The sequence below is a fragment of the Hypanus sabinus genome, chromosome 4 (assembly GCF_030144855.1).
Source record: "Hypanus sabinus isolate sHypSab1 chromosome 4, sHypSab1.hap1, whole genome shotgun sequence".
NCBI lineage: Eukaryota > Metazoa > Chordata > Chondrichthyes > Myliobatiformes > Dasyatidae > Hypanus > Hypanus sabinus.
Genome location: NC_082709.1, coordinates 148,303,109 through 148,322,959, shown reverse-complemented (window position 1 = coordinate 148,322,959; position 19,851 = coordinate 148,303,109). Strand labels below are relative to the sequence as shown.

The 19,851-nt window shown below is 40.4% G+C and overlaps 1 protein-coding gene across 2 annotated transcripts in view; it reads right to left on the bottom strand.

The window, feature by feature from the left end:
- Positions 1-19,412, bottom strand: part of LOC132393304 (prostaglandin F2 receptor negative regulator-like) — a 64,230-nt gene extending 44,818 nt beyond the window's left edge. For both annotated transcript variants that reach the window (XM_059968353.1, XM_059968354.1), the window contains exon 1: positions 19,068-19,412. In XM_059968353.1, the coding sequence (XP_059824336.1) occupies positions 19,068-19,116 (49 nt within the window). In that variant the 5' untranslated portion in view covers positions 19,117-19,412. The remainder of the gene's footprint in view (positions 1-19,067) is intronic.
- Positions 19,413-19,851: the final 439 nt, after the last annotated feature.

The window sequence follows — 19,851 nt, the reverse complement described above, 5'->3', positions numbered from 1 at the left end:
TGGTGAAAGGTCTTGATAGAGTGAAGGTGGAGAGAATGTTTCCTATGATGGGAGAGCCTAAGACTGGAGGACACAGTCTTAGAATAGAGGGGCTTCATTTTAGAACGAAGATGAGGAGGTATTTCTTTTGCCAGAGAATGATGAATCTGTGGAATTCTTTGCCACAGGCAGCTGTGGAGGCCAAGTCTTTATGCATAATTAAGGCAGAGGTTGATAGATTCTTGATTGGTCAGGGCCTGAAGGGATATGGGGAGATGGTGGGAGATTGGGGCTGAGAGAAAAATTGGAGCAGCCATGATGAAATGGCAGCGCAGACACGATGGACCAATGACCTAATTCTGCTCCAATATCTTGAGACCTCAGTAGACTCGACTAGATGCAGCTTTACAACCTGCAAATCCCATGTTGGCTAATCTTCTATCCATACTAAAGTTTCCTTCCGCAAGCTACTCTTGCTCTGAACAATAATTTTAAATGTGGTATATTATCAATCTCTTTTAAAAATTCAAAAGTACCAATCCAATGGCACCATTCTGTTTGCTATATCCTTCAGAAACTCTAGATAATGAAATACAATCCAGCAGAATGAAGAGTGCTTCATGTTTTTCCCCAAATGACTTTCCTTTAAAATGACTACGTCCTTAATAATTCCATCACAGCACTTTCCAAATGACAGTGATTAGGCTCACAAGCTTATTTCTTAATGCTCTCCTCCTTTCTTAAACAGGAAAGTTACCTTGCAACTTTCCAATCCACTGACTTTTTCAAAATCTAAGGAGCTTTGGAAAAATTACAACCATATATTCACAGAGCTACTTACTTTGAGAGTTTAGATGATAGAACAAAGTCTTTAAAATTTACCATTTTTAACTTCCACCAGTCTGTGGCCCTTTCTCCCCTAGCAATAGAGTTATAAATTCTTCCTTCTCTCCTTCACCCACTATACTTCATTGTCTACTACTGTGAAATACAAATCATTTCTTCAAAAGTCCTTGCTATTTCCCATCTTTATCTTATTCAATACACTTAAAACCTTGTATTTGTAGATTTTGCATTTCATGCTATATATCACCTTTAGGATATATTTTCACTTCCATTTACGTTATCTTTTGCTGACATCTGAAATGCTTCCAATCTTATCTATCACTCATCTTTGCCTTTGCTTTCAGTTCTTTATACTGAGTACTGAGGACAAAATGTAAACCGCTAAACCACTACTTTCAATTTCAGTGTCCCACCTAATGACAATTGTGACCTGTACTGACTGCTCAAATTAAAGTTACTCGTTAACTAAAAACTGTACTGCTCCCAACACTGAAGATCTGCATCATTCTGCCCTGCCCGTACTCATTCAAGGATGAGCTTTTGACAAATATTACACGTCATTTGCTATGATCCAATGGTGCACCACCAGAGCCAAGGGGCTTATCAAATCAGATCGCAAAGGATGCTTTTCAATATGGTATGAAATGCATTTCTTTAAAAATTTTACCTTTTGTTTTAAGCATTTGGGATGATCAGCATTTAATGCAGATCCCAACTGCCCTTAAACTAAGTGGCTTTTTAAGCCTCTTCAGACAGCGTTGCAGATTCAGGAGTCACGAAGGTCAGAATGGGTAATGATTTCCTACAAAGAGATCCAGATGGGTTTTTAATAATATCATTATTCATGCTTAGGTTTTTCTTGAATGCAAGATCATTAAACGAATTTAAATTCCACAGCTGCCACCGTGGGATTGAACATGGTTCTCTGGACTGTTAGCTTCAGATCACTTGATTGTCGGACAGGTAACTTAACCACTATTTCACTGCTGTCACTGCAAGGATGTTGCTCTAACTTACTGGTGAAAAACAATTCCATTATGTCACACAACATGAAACATAATTCATATCGTGTCTGTTTAGTCATTCTTTAGAACACAAGCACTATTTACCCAAATCCTCCACAAATGGTGATAAACAGGAACTTAGATCTACTCTTTAGTTTCTCGAACAAATATCCGCCCTGGTGATTGGCTTTGCGCATTTTTCACCCACCTATGTTTCAGCTCATATACAACACAGCCATACATTTTTAAATTGGATATTACGTTCTGAATATATTGCTCATAATTTCCCTTGATCGCAAATCAGTTTGAAGCCTCGATGTTACTTCATATGTTATCAGTGTGAACTGAAAGGATTTATTCTATAATTGGTTAACTCCCCCACCACACACTAAACTGATTCAAAGAAATCTTTGGGTACAAACTTACTTTACTCAGAAGTTGGAGGTAATAAAACATATGGGTTTGTGGTTGACAGAAGTCTGTAGTATTGCAGGAGAAGAGTTGGGGTTGTATGTTTGGAAAATTCTTACGTCCTACACCTCTCAAAAAAAGCTACAAGCAATGAAGGTTTTCGTTCAGGTAGCTCTACAACAGCCCGCACGAGAAATAAAGGCATGTAGTAACACTGAAAGAAGCATATCTGTACGTGTGCACATGAAATAGGGGACTTTATCGACACCTGTTTAATGTGCTCATATCCAGTTGATAATGCTTCTCCATTTCAGTGGTTAGGGATTTATCACCATTTAACTTCTGTTGATCAAAGCACTGAAAATTTGATTGATTTTACTACAATGCTACCAATAAACGGCGTGAACAGGGTTTTAATGAAGCTCAAATCAATATAAAAAAATGCATTTAAATGGTATTCTGCATCCAGGAGAGAGTGCTAGCATTTAAAAAAAATCAAGGAAATTTCTGAAAACCTGGATGTGCCTCTCCAGATTAGCAATGGAACTAGCCGGGCTACAGAGAACTACTAGCTCTCAGTATTTTGTGGTTTGTTTCCCCATACATTAAAATCCATTCCTCTGCACAAAATATTAAACCCACCTTGAAAACTTTACCCTTTTACAACAGGGATAGGATCTCAGGACTAAAAGGCAAGTTGATTGCTTTAAATGATGAGATTAATATTTCCTATTAGGGGATTGATTGGTGCCTGATTTTAATTCTGTACACTATAATTAATTTCAAAGACCCTACTCCCCATTTGATTGCATTATTCTAGAATAAACTCCCCAAGTTGTTACTGCAGTTCTAATAGTTACTGAAATGATTGGAGTTCTGCTGCGTTGTAAAGTGTAAAACTGATGTCTAGTAATTCAATTATGGGGTGGAAACTGAGAACTCCACAGAGTATGAATGGAATTTGGGAACTCCCCAGTTAACATTTCTGCATCAAGATTTAAGCAACTGACTCTTAGTCAACAAAAAAATAGAAGAAATATGAGAAAACCAAGTGTAGGTCACTGGACCCCTCAAGCCTTCCCTGCCATAGAATATGATCCTGGCTGATCTTTCCCAAGCGCCACCTCCTCTTCCATGTCAGTTTCTCATATCACTTGATTCTTTTCCAAAATGATACTGCTGCCTCTTTAAAAATCCCCAAATCAGGCCGCCTCCGCACAAATAGATCAGACTTGGTGTGAGTGTGATATTGCACATTAGTATTGTTAGTTTCAGGTTTTAAATTATTGGCTCATAGAACTTTATTGTAAAGCTCAATCGCTACCACACAAATTCTACTACAATGAAGCAAGAATAAAAGTATCACAATGTGGGAGTAGACCCACTGATGAAGACTTCAATTCAGTCTTGCATTATCTGAGATATTTGGCCAAACCAAGGTACCAATTGATGAAATTTTAGTATGCAAAGTGAGGTTTGCTGCAGTTATGCCAAACCCTGCCCTAAGCACAAAAGCAGCACGGGCCAGTTATCTGGAAAAATTACCTGTAGTGCAAGAAATGGGACCCTGTACAGAGTCTGTTAGGACAAATGAAAACATGTCAACTTTAAAAACTTGAAAGCGGTTGATTTGTACATTGGAATCTTCAACAAACAGCACTCTGAGATATTCGTTCAAGGGTAAATATTTCATCTGCAAAAGAAGCCTTGGGATCTTTATTATTCGTACTTGAGAGTTGAGAGGGACAGAGAGCTTTTGCAACAGTGCAGAGTTTTGCCCGAGTATTAGTGTCAAACATGGTTCAGATTTCTGGAGTGCAACATGACTCTGTGACATTCTGCTTCAGGAGGTTAACTCACTTAAATCTTACTAAAACTGGATACAAATATGCCTTCTTGCTCATTGCACCACTGAACTACTGAAGGAAAAACATTCATTCCACTTTCAAAATGCAAGTCTGTGTTTTGCACAATAGAATTTATTACACCCATTTATAAACATGAGTTGTGAAAATGTCAAGCAATAGTAGTTAAGTAGATCCAAAGAACTAGTTTCTTGCCACTTCAATCAGGAATTTTAATTTAACAGCTGACATAGATTTATATTATTCTGGAGCATAACCATTGCAACATCCACACTTTCCTTTGTCACCTGCTGGAATTGTGTCACATTATATTGGTGAGTCCCAGCAATTATTGTGATCCTATCCAGTGATTATTTGGAAATGCAGGACACTTGATAGTAATCTGCTTACAATATCAAATAATGGCACCCAATTTCAAGAAGTCCATGACTCACTTACATTCCTAAACCATTTAAAAAAATTTATTTGGTAAAACAAGGAATTGGGTAACGGAATTAAATGCTCACAAAATTACAAGCAATGCTGTGGGCACAATGCTGGCTTTATTCACAAACGCAGCAGAAATTTTAAAGGGAAAACAATTCTGCTGTATTTAAATTGTTGCTTTGATTTGAACTATGAAATGTAATCATAGGCCAATTCATCTCTCCAGCTCAATTTTCCTGCATTGTTTTAAATATTCCTCAATGATAAATAAAGTATCTTCTTCCTTTTAAATATGCAACTGATTTCTTTTTAAAAGATTTACACATTTGTTACAATAGCCACTTGTGGTAAAGTATTCCAAATTTTAATAATGCCTTTATGCCCATCCATGTTCTGGTGATAATCTTAAACATATGTTTCTTATTGCTAGTCTACCAACTGCTAGAAACAATCATGTACTTTCTGAACATCTTTCCAAGTTCCAAAACCACAAATGATTCTGTCCAGCGTCTTTTGGCTCTAGTGAAACAAATCATCAATATTTAATACACTTCATGAAACTTCCAGTTTTGATTCCATGAAATCTCTGATTTTCTTTTTCCATGACTAATCTAGCTTTTCTATAAAACACCTGGAGAGAGTTATGCTGGTGGTGATTACATTCCTAGAAAACAATCTGTATCATGATTTTCCATAGCGTAACGCTGTGTCATTTTTGCAGACTTCAAGACAGGCAAGTTGAAGAAGTAGTATTTTTTTTCTATCTAATTTTTATGCACTCCCCCAACACACAGACACATATTACATGAAAGCCAGCCTTAACCCACATTTGTGAATTCTGCAAGGGTAACTTTCCATGAAATGAGCGGCCATAATACAGCATCACTAGTATAAACACAAGTTTCAGCAGATACTGGAAATCCAGAGAACACATACAAAATGCTGGAGGAACTCAGCAGGTCAGGCAGCATCTAATAAACAGTTGACGTTTCTGGCCGACACCCTTCATCAGGACTCTTCCAGTCTCCAGAATAAATATATTGAGCACCGCTGGCTGATTACAGCACAAATGAATTGCATTTATAGGAGACTACTGCTTCAGAAGTAAATGTCTATTCTGAAATTCCAAATTCGAGCAATCATTAGCTGGGACTGAGGACATCATAAACCAAGTAAAGAGGCTCCAGAAGATGATGAACAGCCAGAAGCTGTGGATTATGGGGAATGATCAAACTGGACAAGAGCCTTATGAAAGTGCGGCAAAAAAAGAGTCACAATCTAGTCTAACCATAACGTCCAAGGTAGTGGTTGCTGGAGTAATGCAAGTACGAAGGAAATGAGACACAGATTTTCTTTCCTTACAACACTGGCATAGGTTATTTGGCCCATCGCGCATGTCGTCAAGGACAATGTGGGCAAGTCTGGAGCCACGACATTGGTCGACAGTTTCAGGGCAACACTAGCGATCCCTGAGCACGGACGTCAGGCTAGCAGGCCACCCTGTGAAGCCTGAGGTCAAGGACAGTAGTCTCAGAGTCCTGATGACGAGAGCCAGTGAGCCTCTATGCAAGAGGTTTTGTCTCAGCTGAACATTGAGGTGCTGTGTTGGCAGTGGAAGTGTGGCCCTTAAACTGTGTTGGTTGTTAATGTAAACAATGTATTTCACGGTATGGGTCGATGTACATGCGACCAATAAGTTTGATCTAATCTAGATTCTAAAACTCAGAACAATATCATCCATCCCATTCTCCATTTATTTTCCTCTAATACACATTCTGCACAATTCTAAAGATTCTATTATTGAATTGAATTGACTTTATTACTTACATCCTTCACATACATGAGGAATAAATATCTTTATGTTACATCTCTGTCTAAATGTGCAATTTATAGCAATTTGTAATAAATAGCATGTACAACCGGACAGTCAGTATAGCATAGAGATACAATTTTATCAGTGTGAACTAATCAGTCTGACGGCCTGGTAGAGGAAGCTGTCCCGGAGCCTGTTGGTCCTGGCTTTTATGCTGCAGTACCATTTTCCCAATGGTAGCAGCTGGAACAGTTTGTGGTCTGGGGACCTTGGGTCCCCAGTGATCCTTCGGGCCCTTTTTACATACCTGTCTCTGTAAATCTCCTGAACAGTGGGAAGTTCACATCTACAGATACGCTGGGTTGCCTGCACCACTCTCTGCAGAGTCCTATGATTGAGGGAAGTACAGTTCCCATACCAGGCAGTGATGCAGCCAGTCAGGATGCTCTCAACCATGCCTCTGTAGAAAATCCTTAAGATTTGGGGACTCATACCAAACTTCCTCAACCATCTGTGGTAAGAGCTGGTGTGCACAGACCACGTGAGATCCTCAGTGATGTGGATGCCGAGGAGCATAAAGCTGTTCACCATCTCAACCCAGATCCATTGATGTCAAAGGGGGTTAACCTGTTTTTCTCCTGTAATCCACAAGCAGCTCCTTTGTTTAATGATCTGCGTCGAAAGATACAAAATAATCTTCAGACCTGCATATTGTTAAAATGAGAGAAGAAATCATTGGACCCAGTGGAAACCCACAAAGTGACAGGGAGAATGTCCATACACAGACAGCTCTGGGGATCAGGATCAGTTCACCCCTTGTCACCATATACTTGAAAATAATATCAAAAGGAAATGCAAAATGGAAAAGGAAATCCTATGTTCAAAGGATAATAATGTTAAATGTCTGCCCTTGATGACACAGGAGAGAGCAGAATACAGAAGGAATTGGTAGACTTTAATCTGAAAATGTACTGAAGCTGGTCCATTAAGGAAGAGGAGAGCTGTTTACAGGAACCTATAAGTGACTTAACAGGAGGAGCACGATTTAGGAACTGTGCCTTTGGTTTTGAAAAATACACAGTTACTTCTTTATTTAATAAAGTGAAGTAGAAACAAAATAACACGCAAGTTTATCACCAGTTATGAGGAAATTTTATGCCCAAGATCATCTGATCAGAAAAGCACCAGTATGGATTTCAGGAAGGAATGTTAAAAGCATACTACATTGTCAATAGAAATGAAACATTTTTTAAAAATGTATTTGTTTACGGGATCTGGGTGTGGCCAGCTAAGCCAGCACTAATTGCCCATCCCTAGTTGAGAAGGCGGTGACGAGCTGCCTTCGTGAGCCACTGGCATAATACATCATTTTACTGGTGGAGATTTGGAGAGGTACACCATTTGGGATATGGAGGCATTGATTGTGCTCATCTAGATAGTGGAATGGAGCACCTTGGATCCACATGAGGAGACTGTGCCTCATTGTAAACATTCAACTTGTACAATACCACTGCAACAGTAGTCTGGGAAAAAAAAACCTCTATTTCATCACCAAAATCCCAAACAGACTGGATTACTGGGCGTTTTACTGTAGAAAGGAGTTAGTTAGCACTACACTACTACAGCTCAGGGTGCCTGAGTTCAGAGTTCAATTCTGGCTCCTCCTGTCAGGAGTGTGTACATCATTCCCATGAATGTGTGATTCTCCTCTGGATGCTCTAGTGTCTTCCCACGTTCCAAAGATGCACAGGTTAGCTGGTCGTTGTAGACTGTCCTGTGATCAGTCTAGGGTTAAATAGGTGGGTCACCGGGTGGTGCAGCTTGTTGAGGCAGAAGGGCCTGCTCTGTGCTCTTAACTCAAACAAGTAAAATAAATCCATCCAAATGTACTTATCAAAGCTTAACCTCTGAAAGATTAGCTACCAGAACAATGTTTTTAAATTGGGTAACAATATATAATGATTAAAACTTAGTGAAGGCATAGATCAGTCAGAGTACATCTAAAGGAACATCAATTTCAAAAGGCTGACTGCCACATTCCTTCATTCCCTTCACCATTTTCCCACCCATCACCGCCAGATATCTTCTGTGGCAATGACAGCCATGGGAACTTCAAGGTTGAATGGAATCCAAGTTTGCTTCACCCTTGAGATTTTATTACTGATATACATGGTAATATAATTTTGCTGTCAATGACACCACACTAGTGGGCAGAATATTCAGTGGGAATGTATTATATAGAGGAGAAGCCAGCACGATGTGAAACACCAGCACAGAAACAGAGATATCAAGGTGTACGAAAAGTCTACGAAAGGCAAGCATAGATCAGTGAAGGTGGCAGGGTTGGCAGAAATAATGGGAGAAGATCAAATTGCATCATATTAGCCTTCCCATCGTTCTTCATTTATGCACAAAGGTGTTCAGAGATTAAGAGATTAAGCTTTAATAAACACAACTGAACGCATTGCACAATAAGATTTTACTCCATTCTTCCAAGTTAAATTTTCTGATCAAAGCCAAATAAAACACAAAGCAAAAACAAAGGCGTCTGGAATATTTTTGTGAGGCATCAGTCAGTGCCCATTATAGTCCAGCAAGATAATTGTCTTTCATTGCACCTAATCACAGAGTCAAGACTTCACAAAACACTTCAAATCCAATTAAAGTACTATGAAGCTTAGTTGTAGCTCTGCTGACAATGGAAATGAAACAAAGTAATTATAATCAATTCTTTTAGTCCTGGAAGTTTGGCGAGAAATATATCATTCACAATATTGCTGGAACACCCTGCTCCTCTGGACATTGCAATAGTGTATTTTTTAATAAGATTTTCACTACATCCCTACTAACAAAGCACACTATTGCAATGAGGCATCATCCTAGATTAATTATGTGCGAGTATAAACATTTCAAGGTAACCTTGTGGAAAATAAAAGAAATATTGAGTCTCTGTACAGTCTACCCTTTAGACATATTGGATAAGAATGTCTCTGTAAAAATAATTTTAGCCTACCACAAAAGAAGTGACTAACTCAGACACAACCAATGCAACAATACATATTTTAATAGCGAAGCAACGAAGTTTTACACTGCCTAATGTACATTTTAGTTGATTGAAAAGCAGGCATTTTGTGCTACAATAGGCAAACACTGTGGAGCAATATAACCACTGGACCAAAAATTACTGTTGGCTGTCAGGCAGCCCACAAGCTGCAGAACAAATCTCAACACGTTCCAGACCTGCAACACAGAAATACAAAACATACTGGAGGTCACAAAGGGCATCCTGCTTTGCCAAGACTTTAAAAAAATTTCAGATCCCAGTGGTTGTACCTGCTACCATACTACTCAGCTTTATGCCAGGCATTACTGCTGCATTTTATAAGACATCCTTTATTTGGATAAAATTTAACAGCCTGAAGATAAAGCAAGTAATTTTGTATGTTTTTAAAAAAAATATCACTGCATAGTATAGTTTGTCTAGTTAGGAGTGATTACATAGATCTATTTAACATTTTTATTATTTTAATCAATTTCAACTCTAATTAGAGACATTTTAAAATGTCACAGTGTGAGTGGTGTTCAGTCCTGGTTGCCACTCTCAGCTCACTCTGCTTATGAACAGCTGTGGAATCAAGGCCTCCATGTTATTATGAAGCCCAGTTGCAGAATTAGCACAAGGGACAGGTATGGGAAGAGGGCCAATGTGTCAAACTGAAAGAAAGGATGTTACATTAAGGACTTATGTTGAGGACAATCCTACTTAACACCAACTCAGCTCCAATGGAAAAAATGAATTGGATGACTACACTTCACAAAATGAAGATTTTACCAAGTGCCTTTATCCAATGTTTACAATAGAGACAGCAGGAGGAGGCGATTCAGACTCCCAAACCTGCACCAGCAGTGAAATTCATGAAGTAACCAAAATCATGGGTGATCTCCCACAAAAAAAAGTTTTCCTGCATATATCCTTATGTCTTGAATCCCTTAAATAACAAAGTTTTCACTTTAGCTTTGAATGATATCTGTGACAGACTTTGCCGTACTCTGGAGTGGAGAATTTAAGATTCACCATTCCCCTAGTGAAGAAATTTCCCTTCACTTCAGTCCTAAGTGACCTATTCTTTATTTTGAGTGTGACCCCAGTTTATAGACAGCTGAGGGGAACATCTTCCCTCATCTACACTGTTGAGTCCTGCAGGATTTTTGTAAATTTTCATGTGCTAATTTCTTTTTCCTCTATACTCTGGATTTACAATGAATGTTCACGTTGAGCATGATAGATGTTTAGAAGTAGTCTATCAATCTCTCCTGAAAATACAGACTAACCACCCCAAGAACTTTACTACACTCCCTCCACAGCAGTGTGTTCGTTGGTGAGGAAATCAAATTGCTATGGCATATTTCAATGGTGGCCTCACCAAAGTCTTATATAAAATTACAGTAACACTCCTTTTCATCTTTATTCAAACAAATGCCAACTTAGTATTTGCTTTCTTTAACTGTTTGCTGCACCTACACATTACCATTCTGTGGTTTGTGTACATGGTCTCTGAATAGTCATACATCCCAATCACTCACATTTAATAAGCTACACTTTAATGAACTGCGCAGCTCTCTGCTTGATCAGCATCTCAATGCTGAGTTGTAATTTATCACATCTGTCGCTGTACACTTCGGAGTTGTTCTGAACAGCATCTTCAAATATTAAATTAGAATTACCTGGTCAGGAAAGGAACAGCCTTTGAAATCAGATCACATCTGATTCCCAATCATTTGTATTAACAAACTTATGAAATTGCAAAATACTAGTCCTTTTTCTCTCTCAGAAATAGTAGACTATTCAGCCTGTCATGCCTCTAAAGCCTGCCAGTGAACACGGGTGATCTTTAACTCAGTGACAATTCCTGCAATAACCCAAATACCTTGCATCTTGAGTATGTAATATTAACATTAAAACATTGTGAATGCTTAGATATATTTACATAGAAACACAGAAAACCTACAGCACAATACAGGCTCTTCAGCCCACAAAGTTGTGCTGAACACGTCCCTACCTTAGAAATTACTAGGCTTGTCCATAGCCCTTTATTTTTCTAACCTCCTTGCACCTCTCCAAAAGTCTCTTAAAAGACCCTATCATATCCACCTCCACCACCGTTGTCGGCAGCCCATTCCATACACTCACCACTCTCTGAGTAAAAAACTTACCCCTGACATCTCCTCTGTACCTACTCCCCAGCACCTTAAACTTGCGTCCTCCTGTGGCAACCATTTCAGCCCTGGGGAAAAAGCCTCTGACTATCCACATGATCAATGCCTCTCATCATCTTATACACTTCTATCAGGTCACCTCTCATCCTGCATCGCTCCAAGGAGAAAAGGCTGAGTTCACTCAACTTGTTTTCATAAGGCATGCTCCCCAATCTAGGCAACATCCTTGTAAATCTCCTCTGCACCCTTTCCATGGCTTCAGTCTTCTTTAATATTCTTTAATATACAAAATTCTACTTATCTTTTTCTTGAATACATTCAATGACTCTACCTCCATAGTAAGTTATTTTTTTATAAAAAATTGAAGAAATTTCTTAACTTCTTTGCCCTAAATATTTTTTTTTAAATGTAGGTCCTTCCGGACCAGGAGCCAATGCAAATGATGGGTGAACTGAACTTGGTACAAATTACAGTTTCAACACAGGATTTGTCCACCAACAGGTGGAATATTTTCTGCCTAGGCAGAATGTGGTCGAGGTGCATAAAGCAAGGATAATGAGAGGGAAGGAAATTCAAAAATGTGCAAAACCAGTACAGGTAGTACTTCAAAACCACCACAGCAAAAGTGGAGTCAGCATATGCACGAAGAGTACATCTGTCATCAGACTAACTCCTGACAACAAAGAAAAAATGGAGCGAATTGTTCTTTCTAGACTCTTGACCTCATAATCTACATCGTTGTGACCGTACACTTTGTCTACCTTCGTTACACTTTTCTCTTCTTTCTGTTGCTGTTTTACCTTGTGCCACCTCAATGCACTGATAAGTTTTCATGCACTCAGTAAGCTTTTCACTGTGCCTCGGTACATCCAACAATAATTAAGCAGTTCTTCTCAAAATCAACTCAGGTAAAAGTAAAAACAGCAGAAAATCTGCAGACACTGGAAATCTGAGTAACAGGCACAAAATGCTGGAGGAATTCAGCAAACCAGGCAGCATCTTTGGAAAAAAGTACAGTTGACATTTCGTCCCGATGCTGCCTGGCCTGCTGAGTTCCTCCAGCGTTTTGTGCTTGTGTTGCTCAGATAAGAGTAATTGTTCAGTTCTGATGAAAGGTCTTGGCCTGAAACATCGACTATATTCTTTTCTACAGATACTGCCTGCCCTGCAGATTTACTCCAGCATTTTGAGCGTGTTGCTTTGACTTCCAGCACTGCAGATTTTCTGTTGAAAGTAATGGATAGATGGTTTTCCTTCCATAGAGAGCTACCATTGATGTCTTTTCGAGTTAACTATGACTTCCACACCTGCACACTGCATCTTGGAAGTTAGAGGCAATGGGGGCCATTTGATACTAACAAGCTGATTTCCCACTTTATTGCTGGACTTGGAATGCACTGAGCTTTTCTCTTCCTATACTAGCTCTGTTGAAAGGATATCAATATGAAATGATAAATCCCTACAAATGCTGCCTGACACAGTATTTACATTTTCAGGTTTATTTAATCAAAGTGAATATAATGTCAAATTTTTTACGGGCAATTAAAAGTTAGAACCTCAGGTATCACCTGACAGGAGCACTTGTGTTCAACTCTAATCAAGAACCCAATTTTGATCCTGCTGTTGGAGTCAGAAGACAGAAAGGCTGTGGACAAAGCCAAGGAGTATGAGACCTGGCATTTGTATCCATGAATGGAGATTCTCTAGGAACTGTGCCATGGAAACACAATATATTAAATAGGACAAATAAAGTGTGGAAAGAAACCAGCTGCCTTCTGCAACTGGGAGGCTTTCCAGCTCAGAGTCAGACAGATTTATTACATGGACATTGAAACATATAGTGACGTGTGTAGTTTGCTTTACAACCAACACAAGCTAAGGAGAGGCTGGGGGCAGCCCATAAGTGTCACTAAAAATTCCATTGCCAAAGCCAACACAGCACACCCACAATACTCAGCAGAACACAGCACCGGACAACAACAGCAGCAGCAAAACAAGAGTCTTTTCTCCCTCCCTCTCCCTCACATACAGACAGTGCTACAACACCAGGTTGGGCCTCTGGGCCACCAGTGAACTCACAAACAACCCGACTCTGACTTTCCCAGTGGAATACAACTAGTACACCCAGGGGTTTGGCCATCAGGCTTCAACTTCAAGACTTGAAATTGACCTTTAGCCTTAGATCTTCAGTATTGACCCCAGTACCCAATGATAGATCCCCAAACTCCAGGCCTTGAACTCTGGAGTCACCGATGATGGACCGAGCTCCAGACTTGTCGGCTCGGTATCAAGGGAGTCACTGGCCCTCGTGCCTCTGGAGGAGGAGAGGAAACTTGCAGACCTGGTGTGCCACCATTCCTTTTCCACAGTGCTCGCCAGCCTGACATCTATGGATGTCCTTTGTCACACATCCATGTTTCAGGCTTTTGAGAACAAAGAGGAGACCCTGACTTCTTTTGTTACTTGCCCACATTGCTGGCCTTCAAATGCAGAACATGGATTGGAGATCTAGACTCTGGCCTGACTTCTAATTCCGTAACACTGACACTCACTCTCCTTTCTGACCCCACAAATCATCCCTGTGAACATAAACCTCAAAGGAGGCAGCAGCTTTAATATTCCTTATTCACTGACTCCGTTATAAGCAGGGCAAAAGGAAATCTAGTGGCATGCATCATTCCATTTTGCACATTCACTACCACATTCTTTTAAAATGAGTACAGAATCTCTGGTTTCGGTATTTTGGGTTAATGATTCTGTATACAGCTTTGAGCACAAACAGGGACTCCTTCAAGGAGCAATACCTCAAAAAGGCAGTATCTATCATTAAGGACCCTCATAACCCAGGTCATGCCTTGTTCTCGTTGCTACCATCAGGAAGGAGGTATAGAAGCCTGCAGATCACACTCAATGTTTCAGGAACAGCTTCTTCCCTCCATCATCAGGTTTCTGAATGGACATTGAACCCATGAGCACTACCCCACTACTTTTTTTTAAAATTTATTCACTACTTATTGAATTTACATATATATTTACTGTAATTCATTCCCCCCTTTATTATGTAATGTATTGTACAGCCATGGCAAATGCAACAAATCTCACAATACATGTCAGTGATATTAAACCTGATTCTGACTATAATAGGATTTTTACTTTAGCTTACAAATATTCAATAGAGTACAATTCTTCTAAAAGGTACTTATTTAATTTGTTCATAAATTTACAAGTTGTCCAATTGCTTTCACACTGAAAACACAGCAAAACAAACAAGCATTAATGCAGCACAAGTATAAATCACATTCCACTGCTTTTGTGAACCTATCTAGACCGCCGAGGAAAGAAGTCACCCAAAAGTCGAACACTTCCTTGTGCAAAAGCAAGGAGAAAAGTGAACATGATTTAGGAGTGTCCAAGCACATTTTTTTTCGAAACTAAAATGAACAAATGTTTGATTATCCTCTTTCTTTCAGTTGAATTAAAAAGCTTTTGTACAATTTGAAATTGGTACAAGGGTAAACTATTTAGGAACTCTGCCTGGTTGCCAACTGGAAAATGTATCTCAACAGCACACAGACTCTGCAGCACAACTGAGGCAGTCTCAAATGTCTTGTACCCAAATCATAACAACTGCTTGATTCTTCTTATCTACATGTCGAGTCTCTAGCAGATTTTGTTCATTACTTGGTTCTGACACAATGGCAGCAGTGAACATTTAAATTAAACTGAAACACATGACTCCAAATTCAAAACAGAAGGCAAAGGTCTGTTATCTCTAGGGAGCTGAGATTTATATATAATAAACATAGGACTGTGACAATGTCCACATTTATGCTGGTGGCATTTGCATTATTTGTCCCTCAAATCTTGCCAAAGTAAAAATCCCTTAAAGACATGAAGTGTCTGCTTACTGGTGAGAAAATTACCATTATCATTCTTAGTGATGTCATTGGATATTATTCTAGGACAAGACTTTCATGAATTCTATTTTTATGGATATACTTTCCAAAAAATATAAAGTTCTACATCAATATTTGCACCCACACACCAGGTATATCACTTTCCTGTTGCAAAAGTACTTGTCCAACTCTAGTCTAGTTACAACATTTAGGAAACATTGCAGACATAATCTTGGACCCAAGCAACAAACTTGGTGTTTTCAATAACCTCATCCACACACCCCCAAAATTCCAAGGAGAACAGATTGCATGGAAGATCAGTGTCCCAGTGTTGAGGTTTGTCTCTACTGCCTCTTCTAAATAGGCCTAATGCAACATTCTGCCAAACCTCCACCCATGTAGTTATGGAGATGTCAAGTGTGAAGTGATGAATTTTGTAAAGTTAAAAGCAGGGCTTGGTGTACTCAGTTAACAACAGGATCAGGAGGAGAGTCGTAGAATACAGAGACTTAGAAGTACATAGTTCCCTGAAAATGATGACACAGGTAAACTAGGAGGTGGAGAAGGATGCTTATCTTCACTGGATCTGAGTCAAGTTTATTATTACTCACATATGTCATGAAATTCATTGTTCCTGCAGCAGCAGTATAGTGCAATGCATAAAAAACTATACATTACAATTTGATTTAGTTAGGTATAAAAGGTTAATAAATAGACCAAAATAATGAGTGGTGTTCATCAACTATTCCGTAATCTGATGGCAGAGGGGAAGTTGTTCCTAAGGTGTTGGAACATGCATTAGGATACTGACTATAAGAGTTGGATGGTTGTTGTACAATAGCAAGTCTGTGATTAAATTTGAGAGAGTGCGGAGAAGATTCAAAAGTCTGTTCTGGGGTTGGCGGCCTCCAAGTACTACTTGAGTATGAGATTGGGACTGTTCTCACCGAATCAGATGAGGCCGAGGGTGGAGCTTATTGAGGATTACAACATTATGAGAGACTGCTCACAGTCATTCTCCCCAGGGCAGAGGAGTCTAAAACTAGGTTTAGTGGTTCACATTTAAAGGGCAACTGAGAGGCAAGTTTTTCCACAGATAGTAAAGTGTACATGGAATGAACTGCCTGAAGATGTGATAGAGTTGGGTAGAATTACAATGTGTAAAAGGCATTTGGATAGGTTCATGGACAGGAAAGATTGAGGGACATAGGCAAACGGATCTAGATAAGGAAGACACATTGGCTGATTTGCTTTATAACTCTATGACCACTGCAATGTCTTCTGGACAACATTGCATTTTCAACTCTTTATAGCTTCACCTGACACGTGAGCCATTTCCAAATCCCATTCACCTTTACCTTTGAACTATGGTGGTTCTGAGTATCCTAATTGCCTCAAATTTAAACTTTTTCTCATGCATGCTGACATTGTATGCCCTTCTGTGTCCCTCCTCAGCCCTGCACAACTAGAAACATATTTTTGTGAGATCCTGTGCGTCTTCAACTCCTTTTTCATAACTATAACTTTATATTCAGCTACCTAGGGTTTAGACACTGAAATTCCCTGCATAAACCTTTTCATTCAACCTTTCAAAAGTCTCCTATAGTCTGCTTCTGTAACCTTTCAGTTTTTCCATCTAATTGTGTTCAAATTCAGATAATTGCTAGTTGATCACAATGAGGAACCATTAGATTCTGTCTGGTAAAAATGGGTGATTTGTAAATGTATAAGGTTACAAATTAACAATAATTGTGTGGGTAATGTAAAAAAGGTGTGATTAGCACAGTAATACCGTATTTCAATAAGAGGAATGAAAACATGCAAAAACCCATACAAATGCAATTGGAAACACAATACCATGCCCCCACACATACTCCTCACAAGAAACAGCTGCCAACTTCCTTGTACAACTTTTTAGGGCGTCACCATAGCAACAGTGAGGTGTACAAAAACATTTGGTGTAAGTTTTTCCATTTTGAGGAGCTTAAATGCATTCTGTAGCAAATACTATCAGCAACATTTGAGGTTAGAGCTCAGACAGACTACATGCTTATTCAGATTTGGGATTGCAAGAGTGAAAACGGATGATCCGAGAAGTTCTCCTCCAGGGTAATCACTCAAGCAGCATTTTCACTGTGTACAGGATTCAACGGCAACGATGGCATTATCCTGTATAAGGAAATCTCTTTATCTCTACGGTATGTTTGGAACAGAAACAGATCCTGATTTTAAGTGACAATCATTTATGTCAAGAACATGGGTTACTAAACAGAAGTTAGATTATCGGTATATGTTATTGGAGAACCTATTTATGAAAACAGTCCTTGGCTTGAAGACCTTGCTGAAATGCAAGTTGCACACAGCCTTCAATTTTACAAAAGCAGGCAGAGAACAAGCCACCACACTACTAAACATGGAGAATTGCAAAGAGAAATCCATTGTGTACCGCAGTCACTTTACTCCCTTGTCTCCTTAAGATGTACATGTTCATTTCTGAAACTCCTTAAGGATCCTACAGGATACAAGGTGAAAGAACTGTGTAATTCTGAATCAGAGAGCATGTTGGACTGCGGGGTTGTACCGCATGTAATTACTATATTCAAGCGGTGCCCAGCCTCCTTTTATTCGCGGAAGGTTGATGTGGAAATGATTTTTTCAAAAAAACAGAACGGAGGGTGAGAACTTCTTGTCGGAGTGCACAGTCACATGTTTGAAATCAGTGACACATTCGCACACAACGTTAAAATATCGCTGGCATAAACAATGGGTACAGACCATCCCGATTCCACGGTGACTGAAGACTGAAATTACAGCAGCAACTCAATCAAATATAAGACAGCCTGCAAACTCTTAAATCACTCCTAAACAATCTGAATCCCAAAAGAACAATCGCCAAGACTCTGCAGTTTTTCACATTTCAAGATCCTGAATTAACCATCAAATAAAACTAAATTCCCCCTGTCTAACCTCTTCCCCCCCCCCCCACACCTTCACAATCCACGCGAAGGGTGGCAGCAATGAAACAGGGCAACCCCTCCCCGTAATGTTCTGGGCAGCGTCGATAAGGAGTTGGAAATACAGTCGTTCAGAAAGCCGGTACACAGCGGCGGCGGGGGCTGCCGAGCCTCGAGTCCTCAACGCGGAGAAACTCCACACCAGCACCAACCCTCATCTTCCCCAGACCCGCACCCGGCTCTCCCTCCCTCACCACTAACACAGCCAGCTTATCACCGGCAACTCCCCCCCCCCCCAAACACCCCACCGCTACACTCCAGATGCCCCCCCACAACCGCCACACCATCCTGCCGCTACACTCTAGATGCCCCCCCCCCCACAGCCGCCACCACACCATCCTGACGCTACACTCTAGATGCCCCCCCCCCACAGCCGCCACCACACCATTCTGACGCTACACTCCAGATGCCCCCCCACAGCCGCCACCACACCATCCTGCCGCTACACTCCAGATGCCCCCCCACAGCCGCCACCACACCATCCTGTCGCTACACTCCAGATGCCCCCCCACAGCCGCCACCACACCATCCTGCCGCTACACTCCAGATGTTTGGCCGCACACTCGCCTTTGTAACAGCCGAGCCGCACAACTCACCCCAATTCAGCGCCTGCAGTAGCAGAAGCAACCACGCCGACCGCCGCATGTCCTTCCAGGATCCGTGTCCTTGTGGGATCCACTCGATGCCGGCAGCCTCTCCACTCGCTCGCAGCTCCCAGCCTTCCCGACACGTCACACTCTCGCTCCAGGTGCCACTTTCTGTAACATTAGGAACTCCAAACCGCAACCCTTAAACTTCTATTAAACTAAAAAAAATATAAACAACTTAGTAAACTTTCTTTGATAATCTAGTGTGACACGAGGAAATAAAACCAATTGTCAGGTACTGCACTCCCAAGTTTCTGCTCTCTGAACCCTGGAAGGCGGGCCGCAGACAACAGGCGACACAACACCAAGGAAGTAGTGTATCAGGCAGGTAATTGGCGCAATGAGGGGAGAGGCGCGGCCAGCGGTCGCGGACCTCCAGCCGGAAAACGGGAATCCAGCGACCCCTTTCCCGCCTGGCGGGAATTCGAGCCTCTCTATCTAGAGTGTGAAGGAGTGCTGGTTTTCAAAATAAGCTCATAGTTTGAAAGCAGTTAGACTTACAGTCACATTAAGGTCTCCTGTTACGGAATTGCACAGGGCTCGCTCTTGTTAATGAGGGTGTTTCATTCCTGCAACCGAAAGATCTAATTGTGCCAATATGTATCGCGTTTTACTGTGAATGAACTTGTTTGACCAATCGTCTTTCAATTTTTAGATCTAATTTGGATTTCTCAGGTTACAGTGTTATCAACCACAATGGGTAGGTTGTGAACTCGGGTTACAGAGATGAACA